Source organism: Ranitomeya variabilis, chromosome 4 (assembly GCF_051348905.1).
Source record: "Ranitomeya variabilis isolate aRanVar5 chromosome 4, aRanVar5.hap1, whole genome shotgun sequence".
Classification (NCBI taxonomy): Eukaryota; Metazoa; Chordata; class Amphibia; order Anura; family Dendrobatidae; genus Ranitomeya; species Ranitomeya variabilis.
In genome coordinates, this window is record NC_135235.1 from 603,386,623 (window position 1) to 603,414,535 (window position 27,913).

The 27,913-nt window shown below is 46.8% G+C and overlaps 1 protein-coding gene across 1 annotated transcript in view; it reads left to right on the forward strand.

Moving 5' to 3' along the window:
* ARFGEF2 (ARF guanine nucleotide exchange factor 2) overlaps positions 1-11,958 on the forward strand; it is an 85,678-nt gene extending 73,720 nt beyond the window's left edge. The window contains exons 34-39 of the mRNA XM_077253296.1: positions 992-1,106; positions 7,799-7,938; positions 8,237-8,405; positions 8,663-8,801; positions 8,921-9,038; positions 9,970-11,958. Coding sequence (XP_077109411.1) covers positions 992-1,106; positions 7,799-7,938; positions 8,237-8,405; positions 8,663-8,801; positions 8,921-9,038; positions 9,970-10,131 — 843 coding nt within the window. The 3' untranslated portion in view covers positions 10,132-11,958. The remainder of the gene's footprint in view (positions 1-991; positions 1,107-7,798; positions 7,939-8,236; positions 8,406-8,662; positions 8,802-8,920; positions 9,039-9,969) is intronic.
* Positions 11,959-27,913: the final 15,955 nt, after the last annotated feature.

Here is a 27,913-nt window from a genome sequence, read left to right on the forward strand (position 1 = left end):
CTTCCGAAGGTTGTGTCAGACTTCCACCTCCATGAGGAAATTTCACTACCATCCCTTTGTCCGGTTCCGGTTCATAGAGTGGAGAAGGCTCTGCATACGCTTGACCTTGTCAGGCCTTTGCGTATATACGTGTCTAGGACTGCGTCCTTCCGGAGGTCTGATTCTCCTTTCCTCCTTCTGGAAGGCGGCCACAAGGGTAGGCCAGCTTCCAAGAGCTACTCTTGCCAGGTGGATCAAATCCACCATACAAGAGGCGTACCGCCTTAAGAATCCTCCTCTTCCAGCCGGTATTACGGCACACTCTACACGGGCGGTAGAGGCCTCCTGGGCCATTCGGCACCAGGCTTCGGCACAATAAGTGTGTAAGGCGGCCACTTGGACTAGCTTACACACATTTACTAAACACTACAGGGTTCATACCCAGTCCTCAGCGAGCCTGGGTAGATGTGTCCTGCAGGCGGCGGTGCCCTAAGTGTACGGGCCTGTCTGCACAATATTCGTCCATTGCTTCCCACCCAGGGACTGCTTTAGGACGTCCCATGGTCCTGTGTCCCCCAATGAGGCGACAGAGTAAAGGAGATTTTTGTGTACTCACCGTAAAATCTCTTTCTCTTAGCCTCTAATTGGGGGACACAGCTCCCACCCTGTTGCCCTTTCCGGGCTGTTGTAACTGTTGAGTTCTCATATTGTTTCTTGAGCTCGTACATAGTTGCCTTCTTACAGGCATAATTATGTTATTCATGTTACGTTCCTCCTACTGCTTTGGCACAAAACTGGAGAAGGCTGATGCCGTCCAGGGGTGTATACTGCACAGGAGGAGCCACAGTTAATCTTTTTCAGATTATGCATAGTGTCGCCTCCTAGTGGACAGCAGCATAACACCCATGGTCCTGTGTCCCCCAATTAGAGGCTAAGAGAAAGAGATTTTACGGTGAGTACACAAAAATCTCCTTTTTTTTGTGTGCCTATTATTATTTTGTCTCCTCCACAGGATCTGGATATAGATCGTCAGTCAATAAGCAGTCAGGACAGGAATCCCTCGGAGAGGGCTCACAGCCAGCTGTCCAATACCACCGAAGAGAACTGGAGGGGGAAGCCCAATGAAAGTGAGTCTATCTTCTCGCTCTGGTATAATATACTTTTCACGTCTTCCCTTTGTTGTGTATTCTACAATACATAGCTCGCCCTCTCTCCGGTGTCACATATGGAGCACATTCTACCCTCTCCCTTAAGTGTCACATATGGGATGGAGCATAGGATTGGCACCAGAGAACCCAATAATAATCACAATAAAAGGCATTATGTGAGAGGCAAGTGATGAAAAACTATCTTTATTGTATATAAAGTGCAAAATGAGGACATAAATACATTTAAAAAGGTGGACAAACCAGGGGAAACAAGCCACCTATATCAAGCAATCTCCCACATAGAAGCAACCAATAACTTGAAACAGTCAAACAGTAATACAAGATCTAAATGAATTGCTGTTAATACATAATACAATACAGATATGCATACAAGTATGACTCTGCCCAATGTTTATAACTAGTGTTGAGCGATACCGTCCGATACTTGAAAGTATCGGTATCGGAAAGTATCGGCCGATACCGGCAAAGTATCGGATCCAATCCGATACCGATACCCGATACCAATACAAGTCAATGGGACTCAAGTATCGGACGGTATTCCTGATGGTTCCCAGGGTCTGAAGGAGAGGAAACTCTCCTTCAGGCCCTGGGATCCATATAAATGTGTAAAAGAAAGAATTAAAATAAAAAATATCGCTATACTCACCCTCCGACGCAGCCTGGACCTCAGCGAGGGAACCGGCAGCGTTGTTTGTTTAAAATTCGCGCTTTTACTTGGTTACGTGAAGTCCCGGCTTGTGATTGGTCAGGGCGGCGATGTTGCCGGGACGCGGACCAATCACAGCAAGCCGTGACGAAATTACGTCACGGCTTGCTGTGATTGGTCCGCGTCCCGGCAACATGGCCGCCATTAACCAATCACAAGCCGGGACGTCACGGGAGGCTGGACACGCGCCCATTTTAAAAAGCGCGCGTGTCCAGCCTCCAGTGACGTCCCGGCTTATGATTGGTCACGGCGCCATGTTGCCGGGACGCGGACCAATCACAGCAAGCCGTGACGAAATTACGTCACGGCTTGCTGTGATTGGTCCGCGTCCCGGCAACATGGCCGCCATTAACCAATCACAAGCCGTGACGTCACGGGAGGCTGGACACGCGCGCTTTTTAAAATGGGCGCGTGTCCAGCCTCCCGTGACGTCCCGGCTTGTGATTGGTTGCGCCGCGGTCAACCAATCACAAGCCGGGAGGCTGGACACGCGCGCATTTTAAAATTTTAAAATGGGCGCGTGTCCAGCCTCCCGGCTTGTGATTGGTTGATCGCGGCGCAACCAATCACAAGACGGGACGTCACGGGAGGCTGGACACGCGCCCATTTTAAAATGCGCGCGTGTCCAGCCTCCCGTGACGTCACGGCTTGTGATTGGTTGCGTCTCCCATGTGACTGCGACGCAACCAATCACAAAGCCGGGACGTAATTTTAAAATCCTTAAGGACCTGAAATTACGTCACGGCTTGCTGTGATTGGTTGCGTCTCCCATGTGACTGCGACGCAACCAATCACAACGCCGGAACGTAATTTTAAAATCCTGAAGGACCTGAAATTACGTCACGGCTTGCTGTGATTGGTTGCGTGCCGGTCACATGGGCGGCACGCAACCAATCACAAGCCGGGACTCACGTAAAGGAAAGAAAAGCGCGAATTTTAAACAAAGAACGCTGCCGCTTCCCTCGGTAAGGTGCAGGCTGCGTCGGAGAGGTGAGTATAGCAATATTTTTTATTTTAATTCTCTCTTTTACACATTTTTACATTAATGTTGTTTCGATACCGATACCCGATATCACAAAAATATCGGATCTCGGTATCGGAATTCCGATACAGCAAGTATCGGCCGATACCCGATACTTGCATTATCGGAATGCTCAACACTATTTATAACATATCAATCAAGAATAATATGCCAAGTGGCAAGTCCAATCCAGAGTAATCAGATGAGAACAAGCTATCCCAAGAAATAAATGCCCATAATAGTAAAGGTCAGATCAAGGAACTGACTATTCACCTAGAAGGGAAAGCTCGGCAGAGTGATCAAGTAGAATCGCAGAGTGAGAGAATGTCAAGCCTTACGCGTTACGCCACACGCAATGGCTTCATCAGGGGTATGAATGGATGCACAACATATCCTGCAGAAATGGTATAAATATTTTGAATGTGAATTTATCCAATATCCACATAGTGGATAAAGTAAACTCTTTTTCAAAAACTGACCTCTTTTTTGTGATGAAAGTACATGATCCGGAAAAGGTTGATAATCTGTAAGTCATCTGAGTGGCACAAGTGTTATTCAGCATGTTTGCTTGATCCTGCCACTGTATCGATTGTACAAAGGGGAATATGTTCTGTTTCTTAGGGTTCTTCTGTTTCCTCCATTTGCGACCTCTGCGTTTGATATGCTTTCTTGCTTGCTCATGTGTGTATATATATATATATATATATATATATATATATATATATATATAATCGATAAAAAATCACTGGACGTGGCACTCCCTCCTCAGGATCTGTATTAGCCTTAGTCTTAAGGAATCCAGTCCTCCTGTTACCCGAATGGGTCCATTTAATTACTTTTCAAAGTCTGTTCCGTCTCTATGAAACTTTTTCTTTTTCCCAGCTATAATATCTTGCTCATAATGTTCAGTAATATCCTTAAGTTTAGTTTGGAACGGTTGTACTAATGTAGTTAAATCAAAGGTGTTAAGTTTATGGTCACAGATTTTGATCTGTTCCTTGATCTGAGCTAAAAGGGACCTGTCATGTTCAACTATCTTGGTAATAATAATCCGTGAACATTGTATAAGCCCCTCTCCCAGACTGTGCTAAATTCTGTATCCTCCTCCCATGCTGAAAAAATTTGCACCCGTAACCCTGTAGGTATAATAGATAGTTTATCATACTCCTCCAAGCTATTAAAGGGAACCTGTCAGCAGGATTGTGCACAAGTAACCTACAGTGTCAGGTTGGCACCATTATACTGATTAAAATGATACCTTGGTCGGTGACATCCGTCTTGTGGTGGTTGTTTAATATTTATTTGTAGTTTTCAGTTAATGGCATGCTCGTGCTTCAGGGCAGCCTGTGGTCGGGGCCTGATTTGGGTTCTCTGATTAGTTATTCATCTGTATGGCTTATAGCAGGTCACTGATCCCTCACTGATCTGCCCCTTATTCTTCACACTGCATAGATTATGGTTTAAAAAAATAATTTACATTAATCAGGCAGGCGGCGCCTGCGCTGTAGCATAAGGTGGATAGTATAGCATTTTTCATGTTACTTAGAAACATAATTTTGTTGTAAAAAAAAAACAAACATAAAGTCTTAAAGGGCCACTGTCACCCCCTCCAGCCGTTATAAACTAAAAGAGCCACCTTGTGCAGCAGTAATGCTGCAGTCTAACAAGGTGGCTCTTTTAGTTTTTGCTTCAGCTATTCCCTCAATAAAGCGTTTTAAAATTTGCCCTAAATACCTGTCTTTAGACCTGGAGGCGGTCCGAAGCCTCCTCTGTGAATCTCCCAACGGCCGTCACTCTTCTCTTCTGGGGATGTGGTCGCCGCCCCCTTCGCGCTGTTTCTTCTTAAATCCGGCGCCTGCGCTGTGCGTGCCTGCCTGGGGCAGGCGCAGTCTTCATTGTCCGTCATAGGTCAGATGCAGGGTGCCTGACTGCGCCTGTGCGGGCAGTGCGGCCACCCTGTTGCTGAATCCCCGCCCCGCACTGTGTTATTCATTATGCACAGTGCGGGGCTGGGGTTCCTGGGCATGCGCACTGCGCTGTTCAGACGCTCCCCCAGCTCATACGCTCCCCCAGCTCCCCCGCCTTCCAGCGTTGTTATTTGCGGCTGCTTCATTCCAAACGCTGGCAAGGAAACCTGTATATTACGGCAACGCTGGAAGGCGGGGGACCGGGGGAGCATCTGAACAGCGCAGTGCGCATGTCCAGGAACCCCAGCCCCGCACTGTGCATAATGAATAACACAGTGCGGGGTGGGGATTCAGCAACAGGGTGGCCGCACTGCCCGCACAGGCGCAGTCAGGCACCCTGCATCTGACCTATGACGGACAATGAAGACTGCGCCTGTCACAGGCACGCACAGCGCAGGCGCCGGATTTAAGAAGAAACAGCGCGAAGGGGGCGACGACCACATCCCCAGAAGAGAAGAGTGACGGCCGTTGGGAGATTCACAGAGGAGGCTTCGGACCGCCTCCAGGTCTAAAGACAGGTATTTAGGACAAATTTTAAAACGCTTTTACTCTGTCGCCTCATTGGGGGACACAGGACCATGGGTGTTATGCTGCTGTCCACTAGGAGGCGACACTATGCATAATCTGAAAAAGATTAACTGTGGCTCCTCCTTAAAAGAGCCACCTTGTTAGACTGCAGCATTACTGCTGCACAAGGTGGCTCTTTTAGTTTATAACGGCTGGAGGGGGTGACAGTGGCCCTTTAAACAAAATGGTGCAGGCGCCATTTTTGTGCCGAAAAAAAAAAATTAGGCTATATTAAGATGGTGGCATCAACGCAGAAGCATCTATAGGAAAGATGCTACTGCGCAGGTTCCACCACCTGCCTGATTAATGTAATTATATATTTTTTTCAAAACCATAATTCTATGCAGTATGTAAAATAGTGGGCCTGTCAGAAGCCATACTGATGAAAATACCTAATCAGAGCCCCACATGCAGACCCCCCGCTGGCCGCCCCGAAGCACAAACATATCATTAACTGAAAACTACAAATAAAGATTAAACAACACCCGCAAGACTGATTTCATCAACCCAGGTATCATTTTATTCAGTAAAGCGGCGCTGACCTGACACTGTCTGTAGGTTACTGAGCACAATCCTGCTGACAGGTTCACTTCAGCATTCCACCAGACCCTAATGTAGGTTTTACGCAAATTAAGAGGTTGTGCAGACAATGTGTTGAAATCCTCTTTATGTGTATGGGACATAGGGGAATGAAAAACTGAGGACATCGGAGTCCTCCAAGAAGCCTCTTTTGCCTCAAATTTAAATGCCATATATTATGTTATGTACTTTCAGCAATTCATGTATAACTTGTATTACTGTTGGACTGTTTCCTGTTGTTGGATCCTTCTGTGTGTGATATTGTTTGATACAGGTGATTTGGTGGTTTGTTTCCCCTGATTTGTCCACCTTTTTAGATGTTCTGTCCTTCTCTTTTTGCACTTTATATACAATAAAGATAGTTTTTCATGACTTGCCTCTCCCATATGCCTTTTATTATTGGGTTCCCTGGTGCCAATCCTTTGCCTTTCTTTTTGTTCATATTCTTTTTGCTATAGGGCACACTGGCCTGTCTATTTATTAGGTATTATTATTGTGGTGCCACTCCAACTCCTCCCTTTTTTCTTATATTACATATGGATCATAGTCTACCGTCTCCCTGTGGTGTCACATAAGGAGCACAATTTACCCTCACCCTCAGATGTCACATATCGAGCACAAACTACAGTTTCCCTCTGGTGTCACATATAGAGCACATTATAACCTCTCCTTCAGGTGTCATATATGGAGCATAGTCTACCGTCTACCTCTGGTGTCACATATGGAGCATAGTCTACCTTCTCCCTCTGGTGTCACATATGGTGCACAGTCTACCTTCTCCCTCTGGTGTCACATATGGAGTATAGTCTACCTTCTCTTTCTGGTGTCATATATGGAGCACAGTCTACCTTCTCCCTCTGGTGTCACATATGGAGTACAGTCTACCCTCTCCCTCAGGTGTCACATATGGAGCATAGTCTACCTTCTCCCTCTGGTGTCACATATGGAGTACAGTCTACCTTCTCCCTCAGGTGTCACATATGGAGTACAGTCTACCTTCTCCCTCTGGTGTCACATATGGAGTACAGTCTACCTTCTCCCTCAGGTGTCACATATGGAGTACAGTCTACCTTCTCCCTCAGGTGTCACATATGGAGCATAGTCTACCTTCTCCCTCTGGTGTCACATATGGAGTACAGTCTACCTTCTCCCTCTGGTGTCACATATGGAGTACAGTCTACCTTCTCCCTCTGGTGTCACATATGGAGTACAGTCTACCTTCTCCCTCTGGTGTCACATGGAGTACAGTCTACCTTCTCCCTCTGGTGTCACATATGGAGTATAGTCTACCGTCTCCCTCTGGTGTCACATATGGAGCATAGTCTACCATCTACCTCTGGTGTCACATATGGAGTACAGTCTTCCTTCTCACACCAGTGTCACATATGGAGCATAGTCTACCTTCTCCCTCTGGTGTCACATATGGAGTACAGTCTACCTTCTCCCTCTGGTGTCACATATGGAGTACAGTCTACCTTCTCCCTCTGGTGTCACATATGGAGCACAATCTACCTTCTCTTTCTGGTGTCACATATGGAGCACAATCTACCGTCTCTCTCAGCTATCGCATATGGCACATAATCTGCTGTCTCCCTGTGGTGTCCCATGTGGAGCACAGTTTACCCTCTCGCTCAGATGTCGCATACATGGCACCATCTACACTCTTCCTCTGGTGTCACATACAGAGCATAGTCTACCCTCTCCCTCTGATGCCATAAGCAGTCCATCTGTGTAGTGTGCTGTGTGGGATTTGCCCTCCATCCTGTATAGTGACAGGCCGCTAATTTGTCACTTTTCTGTCTTTGCTCAGGACTTGCTGACCAGAAGTTATTTGCTGGGCTCCTTATAAAGTGCGTTGTGCAGCTTGAACTCATCCAGACCATCGATAATATTGTCTTTTTTCCAAGTACCAGCAAAAAAGAGGATGCTGAACATCTGGCTGCAGCACAGGTCAGACCTTAATATGCAGTAGTCTATAGGATTCTGGGTTTAATGTCTTTATATGGGCTAGAAATGGAGATATAGAATAGTTATACTGGAGGGGGGATGGGTCAGGCCTGATATGATCATCACCCTATAGTGTATGTCAGACAAGATGGATATATACAATTCTTATATTAGAAGAGATGGGTCTGGATGGATATATCCTTATACTAGATGGTTATGGGTCGGGATGCATATATATGGTGGTAATGTTTTAATAAGGGGATATGGGTCACGCTATAGTTACACCATGTTTCTTATACAGAGGGATACAGTGGGCGAAGACTTCCAAGCTGAATATGAAGACCAAGGAATGTACAAATTCATGTCCACGCCTCATCTCTTTAAATTACTGGATTGTCTCCAAGAATCCCACTCGTTTGCCAAAGCCTTTAATTCTAATAATGAGCAGAGGACAGCGCTGTGGAGAGCAGGTATGGCAGCACAGGACATAAAGGGAATCTGTCAGCAGAATTTCACACTCCAAACTATTTGTATGCACATGTAGCGCTTTCAAAGACAAGTCCAGCAATACCTTTACATGACCAGTCCTATCCTCCATTACTGAAAAGTGTTTTCACTTTCCGGTCTGGTGATTGGGGCATAAGCGTTTTTCTTTGTGGATTTTCACTGCCACTGAGCCAAGACCTCTGCCCTTTAGCTGGTACTGTAACCACCTCCTGTTCTTTAGGGTTTAAAGGAAAGTCCAAGCCTAATCTATTGAAGCAAGAGACCAGTAGCCTCGCCTGCTGTTTACGGATCCTGTTCCGCATGTACACAGATGAGCGGCGCAGAGATTCCTGGGAGGATATAGAGCAGAGACTCCTAAAGTAAGAGTTGTGATAACCCAAGTGTCCCATCATCCTCAACCAGATGGGGAGAATCCAAAAGTAGAGGCCACAGTGGATGGACTTTTCTCCTTCTCTCACGTCTGTCTCTGTCTTTACAGTGTGTGCAGCGAAGCCCTAGCTTATTTTATTACTGTAAATTCTGAAAGTCATCGAGAGGCTTGGACCAATCTACTGCTGTTACTTTTGACCAAAACCCTCAAAGTTAGTGATGAGAAGGTATGCTGATCCTTTGTATTATACATTTCTGAAATAGTGAGCAAACAGTTGTACCGTCCCCCTATAATACTCCACTTTCTCACGGGGCCTTTAAACTGTGCGATCCCAGTTGGGTGTCCATCAGTCCTGCCCCCAATGCAATGGCGGGTCAATGGTTTGTGACAACAGCTGAGGGTCTGCTGAAAGCCTCTGTTGCCGCCAGCTTGGTACTTTTGTGAAGCACAGTCACTGACCGCACTTTCGAGGAGACCGTATTTTTCACTATATATTGCAATACCATTGTACTGCAGTATATAGTACGAGCAATCAGTCAATAATAGATTCAAGTGCCTGAGGGGGTACTAAAATAAAAAGAAGTATTTAAAAAATGTACAAAAAAAAGTTTGCATCACCCTCCTTTTACCAATACAAAAATTTAGAAATAAAAAGTGCAAAATTTGCATATTTGGTATTGTTCCATTGTAAATGTCCAATCTATCAATGTATATACAATTATTTATCCCATAGGGTAGACGCCTATCTCATAGGGTAATCACTAAAGAACTTTTTCTTTCATATAAAATTCAGTTTTTATCACTCACAAAAACTAAACAAGTTTGTTATGTCTGTAATTGTTCTGTCATTCATTTTGCCAGGTTACTTTTTGTCATACATTGATCACCCTAAAACAAAATCCACATTTTTTTTTTACTTTTTAGATTACGCTATATAGTAAAATGATTGATATCAATCAAAACCACTTGCGTCTTATAAAAAAAAAAAAAAAGCCCTTATATGCCTGTCAATGGAAAATGTAAAAAAAAAAAAGCTATGACTCCTGGAAGAGGAGAACAAATTAAAGTGAAAAAAAAAGAGCTGTGGTGGGAAGGAAAGAATATGGATACTACGTGTGGATGACGTACAGTGTGCTTACTTGTGACTCTTTCTCTAGTTCAGGGCTCATGCTTCCAAGTATTACCCGCACTTGTGTGAGATCATGCAGTTTGACCTGATCCCGGAGCTCCGTGCCGTCCTGAGGAAGTTCTTCTTGCGCATAGGTATCGTGTTCAAGATTTCAGAACAGCAGAGAATCGACAAACGTCCATCCTCCTAATTGCTGGTTACCGTCTGTGTCGTTGGCTGTGCAGAGAAGGGAGGCCGCTGTCATGTCCCTGTTTTTTGCAAACTAACAGTTTCCTCTCCAGACTCTGAATCCGGTACTTTTCGAAGGAGGGAACGAATGTGTTATAGATTTTTATTTTTGCTACTTTGGGTGTGAAGCTCCCTTAAATATTTTAAGGTTCTTTTTTTTTTCTTTGTATGGGTTGTTTTCTCTCTCCTGTTAGTGTTCCTGTATCTCCCGAAGGCTGCACTGAAGTCTGAAGACACATGGTCCTCACAGCACCGTACATCAACGGAGGGACTGTGTTGATGTTCGATTAACAATGGGTTGTTAGTCATCTCTAATATTCATTCTGTATTCTCTGACCCTGCTGCTTACTTAGGCTGATACCAGAGAGCAAAACTGTGCCCCAGCCTTGGATTACTTCACCACCTGGCTTTCCTGTTGGGTGTTCATGGTGCAGCCTTCAACCCATGTGTCTCAGGTCAATACACTGTAAGACAGGGGTCTTGTTATGTCTGTATATGTTATGTGGCAGTGCCCCGTTTGTTCTCCAGTCTCCTTTTTTGTGCAGTTTTTGAGTTTTATCCTGGACATTGCAGAAAAAGCAACAGTATTTGAAGTGACTGTCAGATCTAAAGGCACCTGAAGATACTGGGGGTAGGGGTTGAACTCTAGGATAGATTGTGATTTTCTGACTTGGACTCTTTGGGCTCACACATGCGATTGGATCAATTATTGTAATGACGCTCTGTTCAGAGTTTGTCATGTGTCCTTTTTCTGTGATCTGATGTTCTCGGCTGATAGAATCATATTACAAGTGCAAATAACTTAATTTTTCCATTGTCTGAGTCTGCAGAAATCAGGCTGCACTCGTATGACATCAAAGTGCAGTCCGATGTTTTACATGCACCCAAGGACTTGAATGGGTTCACTTGATCAGATTTTCTGAGCCACTTGCAGTATCAGCATAAAGAAAAAGAATCACAGATCTGCACTACCTTATAGTATATTATTGGTCTGAGTGCTGTCTGATAGAACATCAGATATACACTCGTGTGAGCGAGCCCTAAAAGTCTGAGTCCTGCTCCTCCCACCGAGAGTGATTGACAGCTCCACACTAGTAGAGAAAGCCTGTGTCCTGCTTTCTTTGGTTCCCTCCAGTTTACACATGTAGAGCCGTCAATCACTGTGTGCAGGTATGGCAGAGAAGGGCTTGCACCCCTTCCCATCTGAAAATTGAGAGCTCCTTTAATGTGTTTTTTCCCCCCCAGAGCTGTAGCTCTAATGGCATCTATTGAGGGCAGAATGGCGTGAATGTGATGTTATGTTGGAGGTACTTCCTTAACTGTGGCCCCTGAATCTCGCCTAGACTAGGTGCAGCTTTGTCCCCTTGTGTTCTCTTAGGCTACCACATAGCACAATAAAGCTCGGCTGTAGCAGCCTTCTGCAAAAGACGACCGGAGGGGACGATGAGGGCAGCATTATCTGTGTCATTCATGTTACATCCCGGCCAGTGTTATAATAATGTGGCCTCACCGGAGAGAGCAATGTACCTGAGGATATAACTGCATACCTCTCCCCATATAAATATATATATATACCCCTCCCCATGGATGTATGATACTTCCACTGGCTTAAGTTATTCCTTCTACGCTCTCTTCTCTGATTTTAATGAATCTGCTGGATGTAAACATTTTGGAATAGAGATCTACAAAATCCTGTGTAAAGTTTTCTATGTAAGATAGATTGTACCATAAGGTTATTATCTATTCTACTGTTAATCAGGTGTCAATAAAGCTTTAATGGTGTTTGCTAGCGGCTTTATGTCTGAGAACCCCCCTCCCCCCCCCGTGAATTTTGATGCCTCATTCGCACACATCCTTTTTCCCCTGGTTCCGCTGTGATCCTGTCTGGGCTCGTCCGTGGAGCTGTTCACCTGTGTATATGGCCGCATCTTATATATTCCCATGTTCCCGTCAGATGGCTTATTCCCCTAGATTTATATGGAACCTAAAAGAAAAAAAAAGTTCTGGAATTTACCAGTTTTTATATGTCTAAGATGGAAAATTATTGAAAACATCACAGATAATAATTGAGATTCGAATAAGCACTGTGACAGTGTAAAGGCAAATGAGGCTGAATCACGAGCATGGAATGGAGGGATGTTGTTTTGGGATGAAAATCCCGACCACTACTATTTTTGCCTCCTTTGTTACAAGATCGGCTGTTGTTTTATGTTTACTTTGGTCGCTGAATTAAATGATTAGGAGCACAGGTCGCACGGAGAGCAGCAGCAAGATCAGAGAAGAGCGGATGTTATGCTCAATACAGCAAAGGAAACCCCTATCATCTATATATTCTCTGGCTTCCCTATCTGGCTTCCCAAAATCACCCGGGTATATTGAATAACCAATCAGAGTATGTACTTGCAAACTCCCTAGGCCGATACTGACATGCAACAAATTGAAACACCAGCGTGAGTTTTTGGACTCTTAGACAAACACTCATAAACCCACAGCAGAGTACAGGGGGACAAGTCCCTATCGTACCCCTATGCACCCTGCCAGGACCCATTATCTTGTTCCTGACCCGTCTACACTATTGACCTCTCTAGTAGCAGCATTATCCCCTGAAAGGGTCATGTTACATGCATTGGTAAGACATGTTCTATGTGGACATGTTATCTAGATAGAGGATGCAAATTGCCTCTTTAGAGAGGAAGAGAACTAGAACTCTAGTGCCACCTACTGGAAGTAGCAATCTTAAAAGTCAATATCGACCCTTTAACGCAGGGGTGGGGAACCTTTTTCTGGCCAGGGGCCATTTGGAAATTTCTACCATCATACTGGGGGCCGCACAAAAATGATCACCCTGAAAATTATCCCAGTATATTTAGTCAAACAATTTCATTACGGTAGCTCACCCTTAATGTGATGGCTGGAGCTTGCTTCTCTTTGGTACAGCTGTGATGTTAGGTGATACTGATCATGTCGCTTCTCATAGCTGCTTTTCCAGGTTTGTCACCCAGGAGAGCAGCGAACTTTGTCTTAATAAGTTTTGTAAATCATATACATCACATAGGAGACGCTGAGACAGCTGTATGTACACCACATAGGAGGCGATGGGACTGCTGTGTATACATCACATAGGAGACACTGACTGCTGTCTATACATCACATAGGAGACACTGTGACTGCTGTCTATACATCAAATAGGAGACCCTGGGACTGCTATCTATACATCACATAGGAGACGCTGAGACTGCTCTATCTATATCACATAGAGGACGCTGAGACAGCTGTATATACATCACATAGGAGATGCTGGGTCTGCTGTACATACATAACATAGGAAACATTGAGAATGATGTCCAAAAAAAGAAACAATATATACCCGCACTGCTGTCCTTTGCGATCACCTATCGGCGTGCTACAATACGCTGCACCAGCTCCTATACCTCCTACTCAATGCATGGGCATAAGGGGTGCTCAACCAAAAAGATATTTATAATTCAAAAACAAAAGAAAAAAAAGTGGTCAGCACTCACCAAACCCGATGCTGTAAAATGTCTTTATTTGGACATGGACATGGACAGGGAGAACATGGTGTCTAAGGATGACAGCTGTTTCGCGCTACATGCGCTTCCACAGATCCCCTGAAGGGTCATAAATTACAGGAGGGACTGTGGGGGGCATAGACATCACAGGAGATGCTGGGATATATTCATCACCGGGGAGACTGGGGGGAATAGCCATCACTGAGGGGCTATACACATCACTAGGAAGCACAGACAACACTGGGGGTATATATGTCCCTGGGGGGAATATATATCACCGGTAGGGTCACATACATCACTGGGGGCTATATTCAACACAGGTGGGATATACAGCACTTTTGGGGTAAATGCAGCACTGGGGAATATACAGATCACTTGGAAGGACATACAGCCCTGGGGCGCACACCGCACTGGGGAGGGGCGATATACCGCACTGAGGGGGACAGGCATCGCCGGTGAGGCACAGAGATCACAGGGGGCTCATAGCTGGGGGCACATAGCTGGAGGGGACAGATCACATGGGAGCACAAATATCACAGGGGGGTACATAGTGGGCACATAGATCACAAGGGGGCACAAATCTGGGAGCCACAGAGATCACAGGGATGCAAATAGCTGGGGGACACCGAGATCACAGGGGGACATATAGCTAGGGGGCACAGAGATCACAGGGGGCATAGAGATAACATGGGGAAACAGCTGGGGGCACAGAGTTCACAGGGGTGCAAATAGCTGGGGGGGGGCACAGAGATCACGTGGCACAGCTGGGGGCACAGATCAGGGGGCATAGAGATAACATGGGGAAACAGCTGGGGGGCACAGGGATCACAGGGGGGACAAAGCTGGAGGGCACCTAGATCACGGGGCATATAGCTGGAGGGCACAGAAATCAAGGGGGCATATAGCTGGGGGGGCCAGAGAGATGGGGGCACAGAGATCACAGGGGGACATATAGCTATGGGGCACAGATCACGAGGGGGGGGGGCATATAGCTGGGGCCACATCACGGGGGCACGTACCTGGGAGGCACAGAGTTCACAGGGGGCATATAGTTGAGGGCAAAGAGATCACAGGGGGGCAAATAGCTGGGGGCACAGATCACGGGGGCATAGAGATCACATGGGGAAACAGCTGGGGGCACAGAGATCACAGGGGTACAAAACTGGAGGGCAGCTAGATCACGGGACATATAGCTATGGGGCACAGATAACCGGGGCCGCATAGCTGGGGCCACAGAGATCACGGGGGGCACATAGCTGGGACCACAGATCACAGTGGGGCACATACCTGGGAGGCACAGAGATCACAGGTGCATATAGTTGGGGGCACAGAGATCACATAGGGGCACATAGCTGGGGGAACAGAGATCACCAGCAGACCTGCACAGATTCCTGGGAAGACACAGAGCTACCTGCACAGATTCCTGGGAAGACACACAGCTGCCTGCACAGAGATCTCTCTGGAGTCTCTGGCAGCGCAGCAGCTCCTCTTCCAGGACAGGAGTGCATTGGGTGCTAGCCCCGCCCACCCAGATGACGTCATCATTCAAGTGCAGGCATGCAGCGTTCTGCAATGAATGCTGCGTGCCGTGCACTTGGGGGTTAAAGGGTCGGCAGCAGGGCCGGACTGGCCATCGGGCAGTTCTGGCAAATGCCAGAAGGGCCGGTGGCAGTAGTGGGCCGCTCGAGTGTGCCGCTGTCGGCACACTCTCCCCGCTGTCGGCGCACTCCCGTCCCCGCATTCAACTATACCGGCGTTATAGACGCCGGTACAGTTGAATGCAATGATGGAGGAGAGAGCGTCTGCTGACGCTCCCTCTCCCATCATTCCCCGCTCTGCCTCTGACACTGCGGGTGCGCGATGACGTCATATCATCGCGCACCTGCTGTGTGACCGGGCGGGCAGACTGCGACTGCTGAGACCAGAGCCAGAGCAGCGCGGGGCAGGAGGAAAGGTGAGTAGAGTGTTTTTTTTGTTTGTTTTTTTTAATCAATGAGTGATGACTGGATTGTGGAGCTATTGGGGGGGGGGGGGCTGTGCTGCATTCCATTCTATGGGCCTCTGCTGCATTATATTCTATGGGGCTGTGCTGCATTATATTCTATGGGCCTGTGCTGCATTATATTCTATGGGCCTGTGCTGCATTGTATTCTATGGGCCTGTGCTGCATTATATTCTATGGGGCTGGCTGCATTCCATTCTATGGGCCTGTGCTGCATTATATTCTATGGGCCTGTGCTGCATTATATTCTATGGGCCTGTGCTGCATTGTATTCTATGGGCCTGTGCTGCATTGTATTCTATGGGCCTGTGCTGCATTATATTCTATGGGGCTGTGCTGCATTATATTCTATGGGGCTGTGCTGCATTATATTCTATGGGGCTGTGCTGCATTCCATTCTATGGGCCTGTGCTGCATTGTATGGGGGCTGTGCTGCATTACATTCAATGGGGCTGTGCTGCATTACATTCTATGGGGCTGTGCTGCAATATATTGTATGGGGGCTGTGCTGCATTACATTCTATGGGGCTGTGCTGCATTATATTGTATGGTGGCTGGCTGCATTACATTCTATGGTGGCTGTGCTGCATTACATTCTATGGGGGCTGTGCTGCATTACATTCTATGGGGGCTGGCTGTATTACATTCTATGGGGGCTGGCTGCATTACATTCTATGGGGGCTGTGCTGCATTACATTCTATGGGGGCTGTGCTGCATTACATTCTATGGGGGCTGTGCTGCATTACATTCTATGGGGGCTGGCTGTATTACATTCTATGGGGGCTGGCTGTATTACATTCTATGGGGCTGTGCTGCATTACATTCTATGGGGGCTGTGCTGCATTACATTCTATGGTGGCTGTGCTGCATTACATTCTATGGGGGCTGTGCAGCATTACATTCTATGGGGCTGTGCTGTATTATAGTCTATGGGGGTTGGCTGCATTACATTCTATGGGGGCTGTGCTGCATTACATTCTATGGTGGCTGTGCTGCATTACATTCTATGGGGGCTGTGCAGCATTACATTCTATGGGGCTGTGCTGTATTATAGTCTATGGGGGTTGGCTGCATTACATTCTATGGGGGCTGAGCTGTAATGCTGGATACAGCTGTAATTATATGTTATATAGTCGTGTTACACTCCCCTCACTTCTTGTAGCCTACAAGTGTACAAAGATATTATACAGTCACCATGTGACAAGTGGGGCTGTGTGACTTCAAATGCCAGGGCTGAATTTTAGTCCCAGTCCGGCCCTGGTCGGCAGGATACGGCTGCTGCCCGAGCATTGCACATTCCGGGGACCTGCCCACGGGCTGCATGAAAAGTCACCCTGGGCCGCATGCGCCCGCGAGCCAGAGGTTCCCCACCCCTGCTTTAACGAGCCCTTAGGCCCGAGTTGTACTTTGTACTGATGAGGGGCAAACCCCAAAACACGTGTCTGCATGTTGAGATTCTGGTTTGACTTTTATCATAAGTCATGGGGCAAGCCTCGTTAAAGGGCCACTGTCACCCCCTCCAGCCGTTATAAACTAAAAGAGCCACCTTGTGCAGCAGTAATGCTGCAGTCTAACAAGGTGGCTCTTTTAGTTAGTGGTGCATGTATTCCCAAAATAATGCGTTTTATAAATTCTCCAAAATACCTTTCTTTTGCCAGGGAGGCAGGTCCTCACTCCCCTGCTTGAAACGCCACACTACCATCACTCAAATCTTCAGGGGCACCGGGCACCGCCCCCTCCGCGCTGTTTTCGCATGAAATCCGGCGCCTGCGCTGTGTTGTACTGTCTGGTGCAGGCGCAGTGAGCTCTGGCCGTCTGACGTAACAGCCAGGTTTGCAGACTGCGCCTGTGCGGACAGTGCGGCCACCCACCTTGGTAATCCCAGGCCCTGCAGTGTGTTATGCATTATGCAGAGTGCGGGGCTGGGATTCACAAGCAGGGCGGCCGCACAGGCGCAGTCTGCAAGCCTGGCTGTGACGTCAGACAGCCAGAGCTCACTGTGCCTGCACCAGACAGTACAACACAGCGCAGGCGCCGGATTTCATGCGAAAACAGCGCGGAGGGGGCGGTGCCCGGTGCCCCTGAAGATTTGAGTGACGGCAGCGTGGCGTTTCAAGCAGGGGGGTGAGGACCTGCCTCCCTGGCGAAAGAAAGGTATTTTGGAGAATTTATAAAACGCATTATTTTGGGAATACATGCACCAAAAACTAAAAGAGCCACCTTGTTAGACTGCAGCATTACTGCTGCACAAGGTGGCTCTTTTAGTTTATAACGGCTGGAGGGGGTGACAGTGGCCCTTTAATGGGTTGATAATAACTTTTAGGATTGTAATTTCCAGTAGCTGGCACTACAGTTCTAGTTCTCTTCCTCTCTGAAGAGGCAATTTGTATATTTAATTTGACGTTTCCCCTTAGTACATAGAGGAGATTCGCTCTACATGGACAGGGTCATGTTATATATGGATGTCACGTTGCATACATATAGAGACGTGGAAGAGCCATACATAAATGGAAGATACATGTTCTACTTGGACAGGATTGCATACATGGATGACACGTGTTATTGATGGATGGGGTCATGTTCTAAATGAAGATCAAGTTACACATGCACTGTGCAGAATTATTGGCTAGTGAGTATCATCATTTGTATGCAGATTTTCCAACTCCGGCACTGTATAAACTTGAATGCTTGTTGGATGAAGCAGATCAGATAATGTGAATTTGTGTAACGAGAGAGGGTGCGGCCTAAAGATACAATGCCCCTTATTAAAGTTTGAAGAATTATTAGGCAGCTTGTTCTCCTCAGGGAAAATTGGCCAAAAAAAAGGTTAAGAAAAAAAAGATGCATATTATCTACCAAAGGTTTGAGTATAATCAAACATGAAGAGATAAGGCTAGTTTCGCATTTGCATCTATGTGTGCAGGGTATCAGCCGCAAACGCATGCAAAAACGCATGATAACGCAGTGTTTTTTATCTGCATCAGCTTACGCATGACGGCAAAAAAACCGCAGCGTTTATATGCCTTGTTACAAGCGTTTGCGCTTTTTATGCGCATGCGTTTGATATTTCCAGGAGGGTGTGTCTCAATGGGAGTGTCTAAATCAGTTCCTGGACATGCGCAGTCCAAAGTACACAAGCGCAGCGAACGCATGCATATGCAAAGATATGCGTACGCCTGCATTCCCAAAGACAGTAATGCGTTTTATTTACGCACTCATCCGCATGCCTACGCATATTTGACTGAAATTTGCCACCTCAAAAATTCCAACATGGTGCGTTAGCTGCGACCCGCTGCACACCGCGAAAAAACGCATGTGTAAGCAAACGCAGGCGAACACATGCACCTGCGTCTACAATGTTAAAGATAGGAAATCAAGAACCATGCGGATGTATGCTTCAGAAACGTTGCGGACACAACCACAAATGTGAAACCAGCCTAAGGTAGTCATTATCCTGCAGTGCTGTCATATTCCAGATTTGTAACCACCCTAGAGGCCCAGAAGTACAAGGTGTTCAGTGCTCAGAGACATGGCCAAGGTAAGGAAAACTGAAACTCGATCACTAGTGTTGAGCGATACCGTCCGATACTTGAAAGTATCGGTATCGGAAAGTATCGGCCGATACCGGCAAAGTATCGGATCCAATCCGATACCGATACCAATACAAGTCAATGGGACTCAAGTATCGGACGGTATTCCTGATGGTTCCCAGGGTCTGAAGGAGAGGAAACTCTCCTTCAGGCCCTGGGATCCATATTAATGTGTAAAAGAAAGAATTAAAATAAAAAATATTGCTATACTCACCTCTCCGACGCAGCCTGGACCTCACCGAGGGAACCGGCAGCGTTGTTTGCTTAAAATTCGCGCGTTTCCTTCCTTACGTGAAGTCCCGGCTTGTGATTGGTCGCGTGCCGCCCATGTGGCCGCGACGCGACCAATCACAGCAAGCCGTGACGTAATTTCAGGTCCTTCAGGATTTTAAAATTACGTTCTGGCTTGTGATTGGTCGCGTCGCGGTCACATGGGCGACGCGACCAATCACAAACCGTGACGTCACGGGAGGCTGGACACGCGCGCATTTTAAAATGCGCGCTTGTCCTGCCTCCCGTGACGTCACGGCTTGTGATTGGTCGCGTCGCCCATGTGACCGCGACGCGACCAATCACAAAGCCGGAACGTAATTTTAAAATACTGAATGCCTAGAAGGACCTGAAAATTACGTCACGGCTTGCTGTGATTGGTCGCGTCGCGGCCACATGGGCGGCACGCGACCAATCCGAAGCCGTGACGTCACGGAAGGAAGGAAAAGCGCGCATTTTAAGCAAAGAACGCTGCCGGTTCCCTCGGTGAGGTCCAGGCTGCGTCGGAGAGGTGAGTATAGCAATATTTTTTATTTTAATTCTTTATTTTACACATTAATGTTGTTTCGATACCGATACCCGATACCACAAAAATATCGGATCTCGGTATCGGAATTCCGATACAGCAAATATCGGCCGATACCCGATACTTGCGGTATCGGAATGCTCAACACTACCGATCACCACTGAGCAAGACACAGAGGTTCTACAAGGTCTTCAGTGTTCAGAGACACGGTTGAGGTAAGGCTAGGTTCACATTGCGTTCGGGCAATCCGTTAAGCGCATAGCGCTAACGCAATGTTTCTCTAGGGTTCGCGTTCGCCGTCCCCGCTAGCGCAGATCCCCGATCTGCGGTAGCGAGGAACGGACCTCAGGCGCACCTCGGACGCTGCAAGCAGCGTCCGAGGTCCGTCACAAAAGAACGGCACATCGCTTGCGCGTGCCGAAAATGGCATGCGCTAGCGATGCGCTACAGGCAAAAATAACATTGCTGTGAATGGGTGCGCTAACGGACCCGTTGCACGGCGTTAATTGCGACATTTTCGCCGTGCAACGCAGTCCGTTACCGTTAACTCATTAACGCAATGTGAACCTAGCCTAACTGAGGCTGGGCCTGATCACCACTGAACAAGACACAGCTGAAATGTCAAGTCTGAGACAAGAACTACAAGTGTTTCTCACTAAATTAGAATATCATCAAAAAAGTTAATTTATGTCCGTTCTTCAATACAAAAAGTGAAACTTCTATATTATAAAGAGTCATTACTGACATAGTGATCTATTTCAAGTGTTCTTTTCTGGTAATGTTCATGATTATGGCTTACAGACAATGAAAACCCAGAATACTTTATAACACCAGCTTGAAAAATGATTTTAAAATCCGAAATGTTGGCCGACTGAAATGTATGTTCAGTAAATGCACTCAATACTTTGTCGGGGCTCCTTTTGCATCAATGCGACATGGATTTTCTATGGGGTTAAGGTCAGTCGAATTTGTTGGCCAATCAAGCACAGTGATACTGTTATTTTAAACCAGGTGTTGGTACTTTTGGCAGTGTGGACAGGTGCCAAGTCCTGCTGAAGAATGAAATTTCCATCTCCAAAAAGCTTGTCAGCAGAGGGAAGCATGAAGTGCTCTAAAATTTCCTGGTAGACGGCTGCGCTGACTTTGGTCTTGATAAAACACAGTGGACCTACACCATCACTGACTGTGGAAAGTTCACACTAGACCTCAAGCAGCTTGCATTGTGTGCCTCTCCACTCTTCCTCCAGACTCTGGGACCTTGATTTCCAAATGGAGTGCAAAATTTACTTTCATCTGAAAACAACACTTTGGACCACTGAGCAACAGTTCAGTTATTTTTCTCCTTGGCCCAGGTAGGACACTTCTGGCTTTGTCTATAGGTCATGAGTAGAGATGAGCGAATTTGCTCGGGTTCCCTCTGTTTGTTGGGCTGTCCATGCATGTGTCGTGACTGTGACTCAACCGCCTCACATGCAGCTGCGGCGCCGATCAGCCGATCGGCCGGCGCGAATTAGGAAGCCAGGTTCCCTCTCCAGCTTATTCGGCAAGCACTATAGCTTGCCGAATAAGAAGGAACCCAAGCAAATTTGCTCATCTCTAGTCATGAGTGGCTTGACAAACGGAATGCGACACTTGTAGCCCATGTCCTGGATATGTCTGTGTGGTGGCTCTTGAAGCAACGAATCCAGCAGCAGTCCACTCCTTGTGAATCCCCCCAAATTTTGGCCTTTTCTTAAAGGGAACCTGTCACCTGAATTTGGCGGGACCAGTTTTGGGTCATATGGGCGGGGTTTTCGGGTGTTTGATTCACCCTTTCCTTACCCGCTGGCTGCATGCTGGCCGCAATATTGCCTTGCGCTGGCGTGTACTCCGGAGGACAGAGAATGAACTTCAATCCAATATTGCGGCCAGCATGCAGCCAGCGGGTAAGGAAAGGGTGAATCAAACACCCGAAAACGTCGCCCATATGACCCAAAACTGGTCCCGCCAAATTCAGGTGACAGGTTCCCTTTAATAATTTCAAGGCTGCGGTTATCCTGGTCGCTTGAGCACCTTTTTCTACCACACTTTTTCCTTCCACTCAACTTTTCATGAATATGTTTTGATACAGCACTCTGAACAGCCAGTTTCTTTAGCAATGATCTTTTGTGGCTTACCCTCCTTGTGGACATCTGTCAAGTCAGCAGTCTTCCCCATGATTGTGGAGCCTACTGAAACAGACTAAGGGACCTTTTTAAATGCTCAGGAAGCCTTTGCAGGTGATTTTTGTTAATTATTCTAATTTACTGAGATAATGACTTGGATTTTCATTGGCTGTAAGTCATAATCAACATTAAAAGAAATAAACATTTGAAATAGATCACTCTGTAATAACTCTATATAATGAGTTTCACTATTTGTATTGAAAAACTGAAATAAATTAACTTTTTGATAATCTAATTTAGTGAGAAGCACTTAATCTGTTTTCAGATACATCAAACATTGGACTGATGAGATGAGAGTGACTCTTGATGGATGGGCCCGTAGCTGGATCAGTAACGAGCACAAACCTCCACTTCCACTTAGCCACCACCAGAGTGTGGTTGGGCACTGCTATGGGCTGGTATTATTAAATATGAGAAAGTTGGACCTTTTTTAGGTTGAAGATGGAATCAAAATCATCTCGAAAACCTGCAGCCAGTTTTTATAAGATACTTTCTTCAAACAGTGGTAAAGGAAAAAGCCTGCATCTTTCAAGGAAACCATGATTTTTATGCAGGACAATATTCCATCACAGCATCAACATCTCCACAGCTCAGCTGCCAGAAAAAAACTTAAAGATTTAAGAATAATGTCACAGCCCCTACCTCACCGGCTTAAAGGGAACCTGTCACCCCGGTTTTTCACTCGGAGATAAAAATACCGCTACATAGGGCATGAGCTGTGCTTTACAAAAGTGTTTTTTTTCTACCCTGATTCCCCACCTAAGCTGCCGAAATTACTTACCAAAGTCGCCGTTTTCGCTTGTCAATCATGCTGGTCTGGTCATATGGGCGTGGTGACAAAGCTGTGTCTTCCCCCAGATCTTGCTTAGGTTTCCGTTGGTGGCGTAGTGGTTTGCGACTGCGCAGGTAACGAAAAACAGCGCGATCTGCGCTATATCCCTGGTGATCGGTGGGGGCAGCCATCTTCCTGTGGCCACGCGTGCGCAGTTGGAGCGCTCTGCTGCCCGGGGCTTCAGGAAAATGGCCGCGGGATGCTGCGCGTGCGCAGATGGAGATCGCGGCGGCCATTTTCCTGAAGCAGAGTCCGTCTTTCTGTCACGGAAATCCCAAGTCGCTGATTGGTCGCAGCAAAATGGCCACAACCAATCAGCAATGGGCACAGTCCGGCAGCAAAATGGCCGCTCCCTACTCCCCTGCCGTCAGTGCCCGGCGCCCGCTCCATACTCCCCTCCAGTCAGCGCTCACACAGGGTTAATGGCAGCGTTAACGGACCGCGTTATGCCGCGGTGTAACGCATTCCGTTAAAGCTGCTATTAACCCTGTGTGACCAACTTTTTACTATTGATGCTGCCTATGCAGCATCAATAGTAAAAAGATCTAATGTTAAAAATAATAAAAAAATATAAAATCATCATATACTCACCTTCTGTGGGCCCCCGGATCCAGCCGAGGCCTTTCCTGCTCCACGCAACGCTCTGGTGACCGGTCCATGCATTGCGGTCTCGCGAGATGATGACGTAGGGTGAGTATATCACTATTTTTATTTTAATCCTTTTTTTAACAGGGATATGGTGCCCACATTGCTATATGTTACGTGGGCTGTGTTATATACTGCGTGGGCTGTGCTATACACTATGTGGGCTGTGCTATATACTACGTGGCTGTGGTATATATTACATGGCTGGGCAATATACTACATCGCTGTGCTCTATACTACGTGGCCTGTGTTATATACTGCATGGGCTGTTATATACTACGTCTCTGTGCTATATACTACGTGGCTATGCAATATACTACGTGGCTGTGCTATATACTATGCGGCTGTAAGCTACATACATATTCTAGAATACCCGATGCGTTAGAATCGGGCCACCATCTAGTCTATATATATAATTGTCTAAGGGGTACTTCCATCTTTCTGTCCTCTACTTCCATAACGGAAATCCCGCATCGCTGATTGGTCTCGGCAGCTGCCTGTCATGGCTGCCACGACCAATCAGTGACGGGCACAGTCCGATTAGTCCCTCCCCTACTCCCCTGCAGTCAGTGCCCGGTGCCCTCTCCATAATCCCATAATCCCCTCCAGTCACCGCTCACACAGGGTTAATGGCAGCGGTAACGGGCCACGGTGTAACGCACTCCGTTACCGCTGCTATTAACCCTGTGTGTCTCCAACTATTTACTATTGATGCTGCCTATGCAGCATCAATAGTAAAAATATGTCATGTTAAAAATAATAATAAAAAAAAAACCTGCTATGCTCCCCCACCGTCGTCGTCCGACGATGCGCTCGCGCCTGCCGCCATCTTCCGTTCCCAGAGATGCATTGCGAAATTACCCAGAAGACTTAGCGGTGAGACCGGTAAGTCATCTGGGTAATTTCGCAATGCATCCTGGGAACGGAAGATGGCGGCAGGCGCGAGCCCATCGTCGGAGCTACGCTGGATCCCAGGGGGTGAGTATATAACTATTTTTTATTTTAATTATTTTTTTTTTACAGGGATATGGTGCCCACACTGCTACATACTGCGTGGGCTGCGTTATATACTACATGGCTGCTATATACTACATGGCCAGTGTTATATACTACATGGCTGCTATATACTACATGGGCTGCGTTATATACTACATGGCTGCTATTTACTGCATGGGCAGTGTTATATACTACATGGCTGCTATATACTACATAGGCAGTGTTATATACTGCATGGGCTGTGCTATATACTACATGGGCAGTGTTATATACTGCGTCGGCTGTGCTATATACTATGTGCCCTGTGTTATATACTGCGTGGCCTGTGTTATATACTACGTCGCCTGTGTTATATACTGCGTGGCTGCTATATACTGCGTGGGCTGTGTAATATATTACGTGGGCTGTGTTATATACTGTTTGGGCTGTGTTATATACTGCATGGCCTGTATTAACGCATCGGTTATTCTACAATATGTATGTATGTATGTATATAGCAGCCACATAGTATATAGCACAGGCCACGTAGTATTTGTCTGCTATATACTACATGGCTCCTATATACTACGTGGCCTGTGCTATATACTATGTGGCTGCTATATACAGTGGGGCAAAAAAGTATTTGGTCAGTCAGCAATAGTGCAAGTTCCACCACTTAAAAAGATGAGAGGCGTCTGTAATTTACATCATAGGTAGACCTCAACTATGGGAGACAAACTGAGACAAAAAAAATCCAGAAAATCACATTGTCTGTTTTTTTATCATTTTATTTGCATATTATGGTGGAAAATAAGTATTTGGTCAGAAACAAAATTTCATCTCAATACTTTGTAATATATCCTATGTTGGCAATGACAGAGGTCAAACGTTTTCTGTAAGTCTTCACAAGGTTGCCACACACTGTTGTTGGTATGTTGGCCCATTCCTCCATGCAGATCTCCTCTAGAGCAGTGATGTTTTTGGCTTTTCGCTTGGCAACACGGACTTTCAACTCCCTCCAAAGGTTTTCTATAGGGTTGAGATCTGGAGACTGGCTAGGCCACTCCAGGACCTTGAAATGCTTTTTACGAAGCCACTCCTTCGTTGCCCTGGTGGTGTGCTTTGGATCATTGTCATGTTGAAAGACCCAGCCACATTTCATCTTCAATGCCCTTGCTGATGGAAGGAGGTTTGCACTCAAAATCTCACGATACATGGCCCCATTCATTCTTTCATGTACCCGGATCAGTCGTCCTGGCCCCTTTGCAGAGAAACAGCCCCAAAGCATGATGTTTCCACCACCATGCTTTACAGTAGGTATGGTGTTTGATGGATGCAACTCAGTATTCTTTTTCCTCCAAACACGACAAGTTGTGTTTCTACCAAACAGTTCCAGTTTGGTTTCATCAGACCATAGGACATTATCCCAAAACTCCTCTGGATCATCCAAATGCTCTCTAGCAAACTTCAGACGGGCCCGGACATGTACTGGCTTAAGCAGTGGGACACGTCTGGCACTGCAGGATCTGAGTCCATGGTGGCGTAGTGTGTTACTTATGGTAGGCCTTGTTACATTGGTCCCAGCTCTCTGCAGTTCATTCACTAGGTCCCCCGCGTGGTTCTGGGATTTTTGCTCACCGTTCTTGTGATCATTCTGACCCCACGGGGTGGGATTTTGCGTGGAGCCCCAGATCGAGGGAGATTATCAGTGGTCTTGAATGTCTTCCATTTTCTAATTATTGCTCCCACTGTTGATTTCTTCACTCCAAGCTGGTTGGCTATTGCAGATTCAGTCTTCCCAGCCTGGTGCAGGGCTACAATTTTGTTTCTGGTGTCCTTTGACAGCTCTTTGGTCTTCACCATAGTGGAGTTTGGAGTCAGACTGTTTGAGGGTGTGCACAGGTGTCTTTTTATACTGATAACAAGTTTAAACAGGTGCCATTACTACAGGTAATGAGTGGAGGAAAGAGGAGACTCTTAAAGAAGAAGTTACAGGTCTGTGAGAGCCAGAAATCTTGATTGTTTGTTTCTGACCAAATACTTATTTTCCACCATAATATGCAAATAAAATGATAAAAAAAACAGACAATGTGATTTTCTGGATTTTTTTTGTCTCAGTTTGTCTCCCGTAGTTGAGGTCTACCTATGATGTAAATTACAGACGCCTCTCATCTTTTTAAGTGGTGGAACTTGCACTATTGCTGACTGACTAAATACTTTTTTGCCCCACTGTACATACATACATACATATTCTAGAATACCCGATGCGTTAGAATCGGGCCACCATCTAGTTACCTAATAATTGTGCACACAAAGTATTAAATCATGCTCTATAGGGTCATGTTACAGACATGGAGGAGATGGACAGGGTTGTGCTACATATTGAGGTCACCATCCTAAACGGGAACCACGGGTCTTGAATTTAGAATTACCGTATTTTTCGGACTATAAGACGCACCGTACCATAAGACGCACCCCAAATTTGGGGTGAAAATTGCAGAAAAAAAGATTTTTTATAAGATGGGGGTCCGTCTTATTGTCCAAATTTAAGATCTCTTACCTGAGGGCAGGCAGTGGCAGAGCAGGGTCACAGGAGGCATGGTGGTGGCAGAGGTGAGGTGATGCTGAGGTGCGGTGGGTGGAACGGCGTGCACCTGAGCAGGGTCCCACCCTGCTTAGGTGGGCGACGCCATGGCCTGGTGTCCATGGGGAGGTTGCGGCAGTGCTGTGGCGGGGGCAGATGTGCGGTCACTTCCTCAGGTGGCGGCGGCCAGGGTCCCTTCCAGATTTGAGGTGACGCCACGGCAGTATTGAAGGAGAGCAGCAGAGCTGGGTGAGTCACGGTTTTCCCGGTGGCGGCGGGTTTACCGGCATTGTGGCGGACAGAGGTGCGGGGATGATGTGGCGCGGTGAGCGGTATGGCGTGAGCAGGGTCCCGTCCACATTTGAGGTGAATCCGCGGCCTGGTATTGAAGGAGAGCAGCAGAGCTGGGTGAGTTACGGTTTTCCCGGTGGCGGCGGCCATCTTTCTGAGGCCGCGCATGCGCAGATTCAGTACTCTGCTTCCCAGGGCTTCAGGAAAATGGCCGCGGGAGGCCGCGAGTGCGCAGATGGAGATCGCGGTGGCCATTTTCCTGAAGCCGAGATCTCAATCTGTGAACTCGGCTTC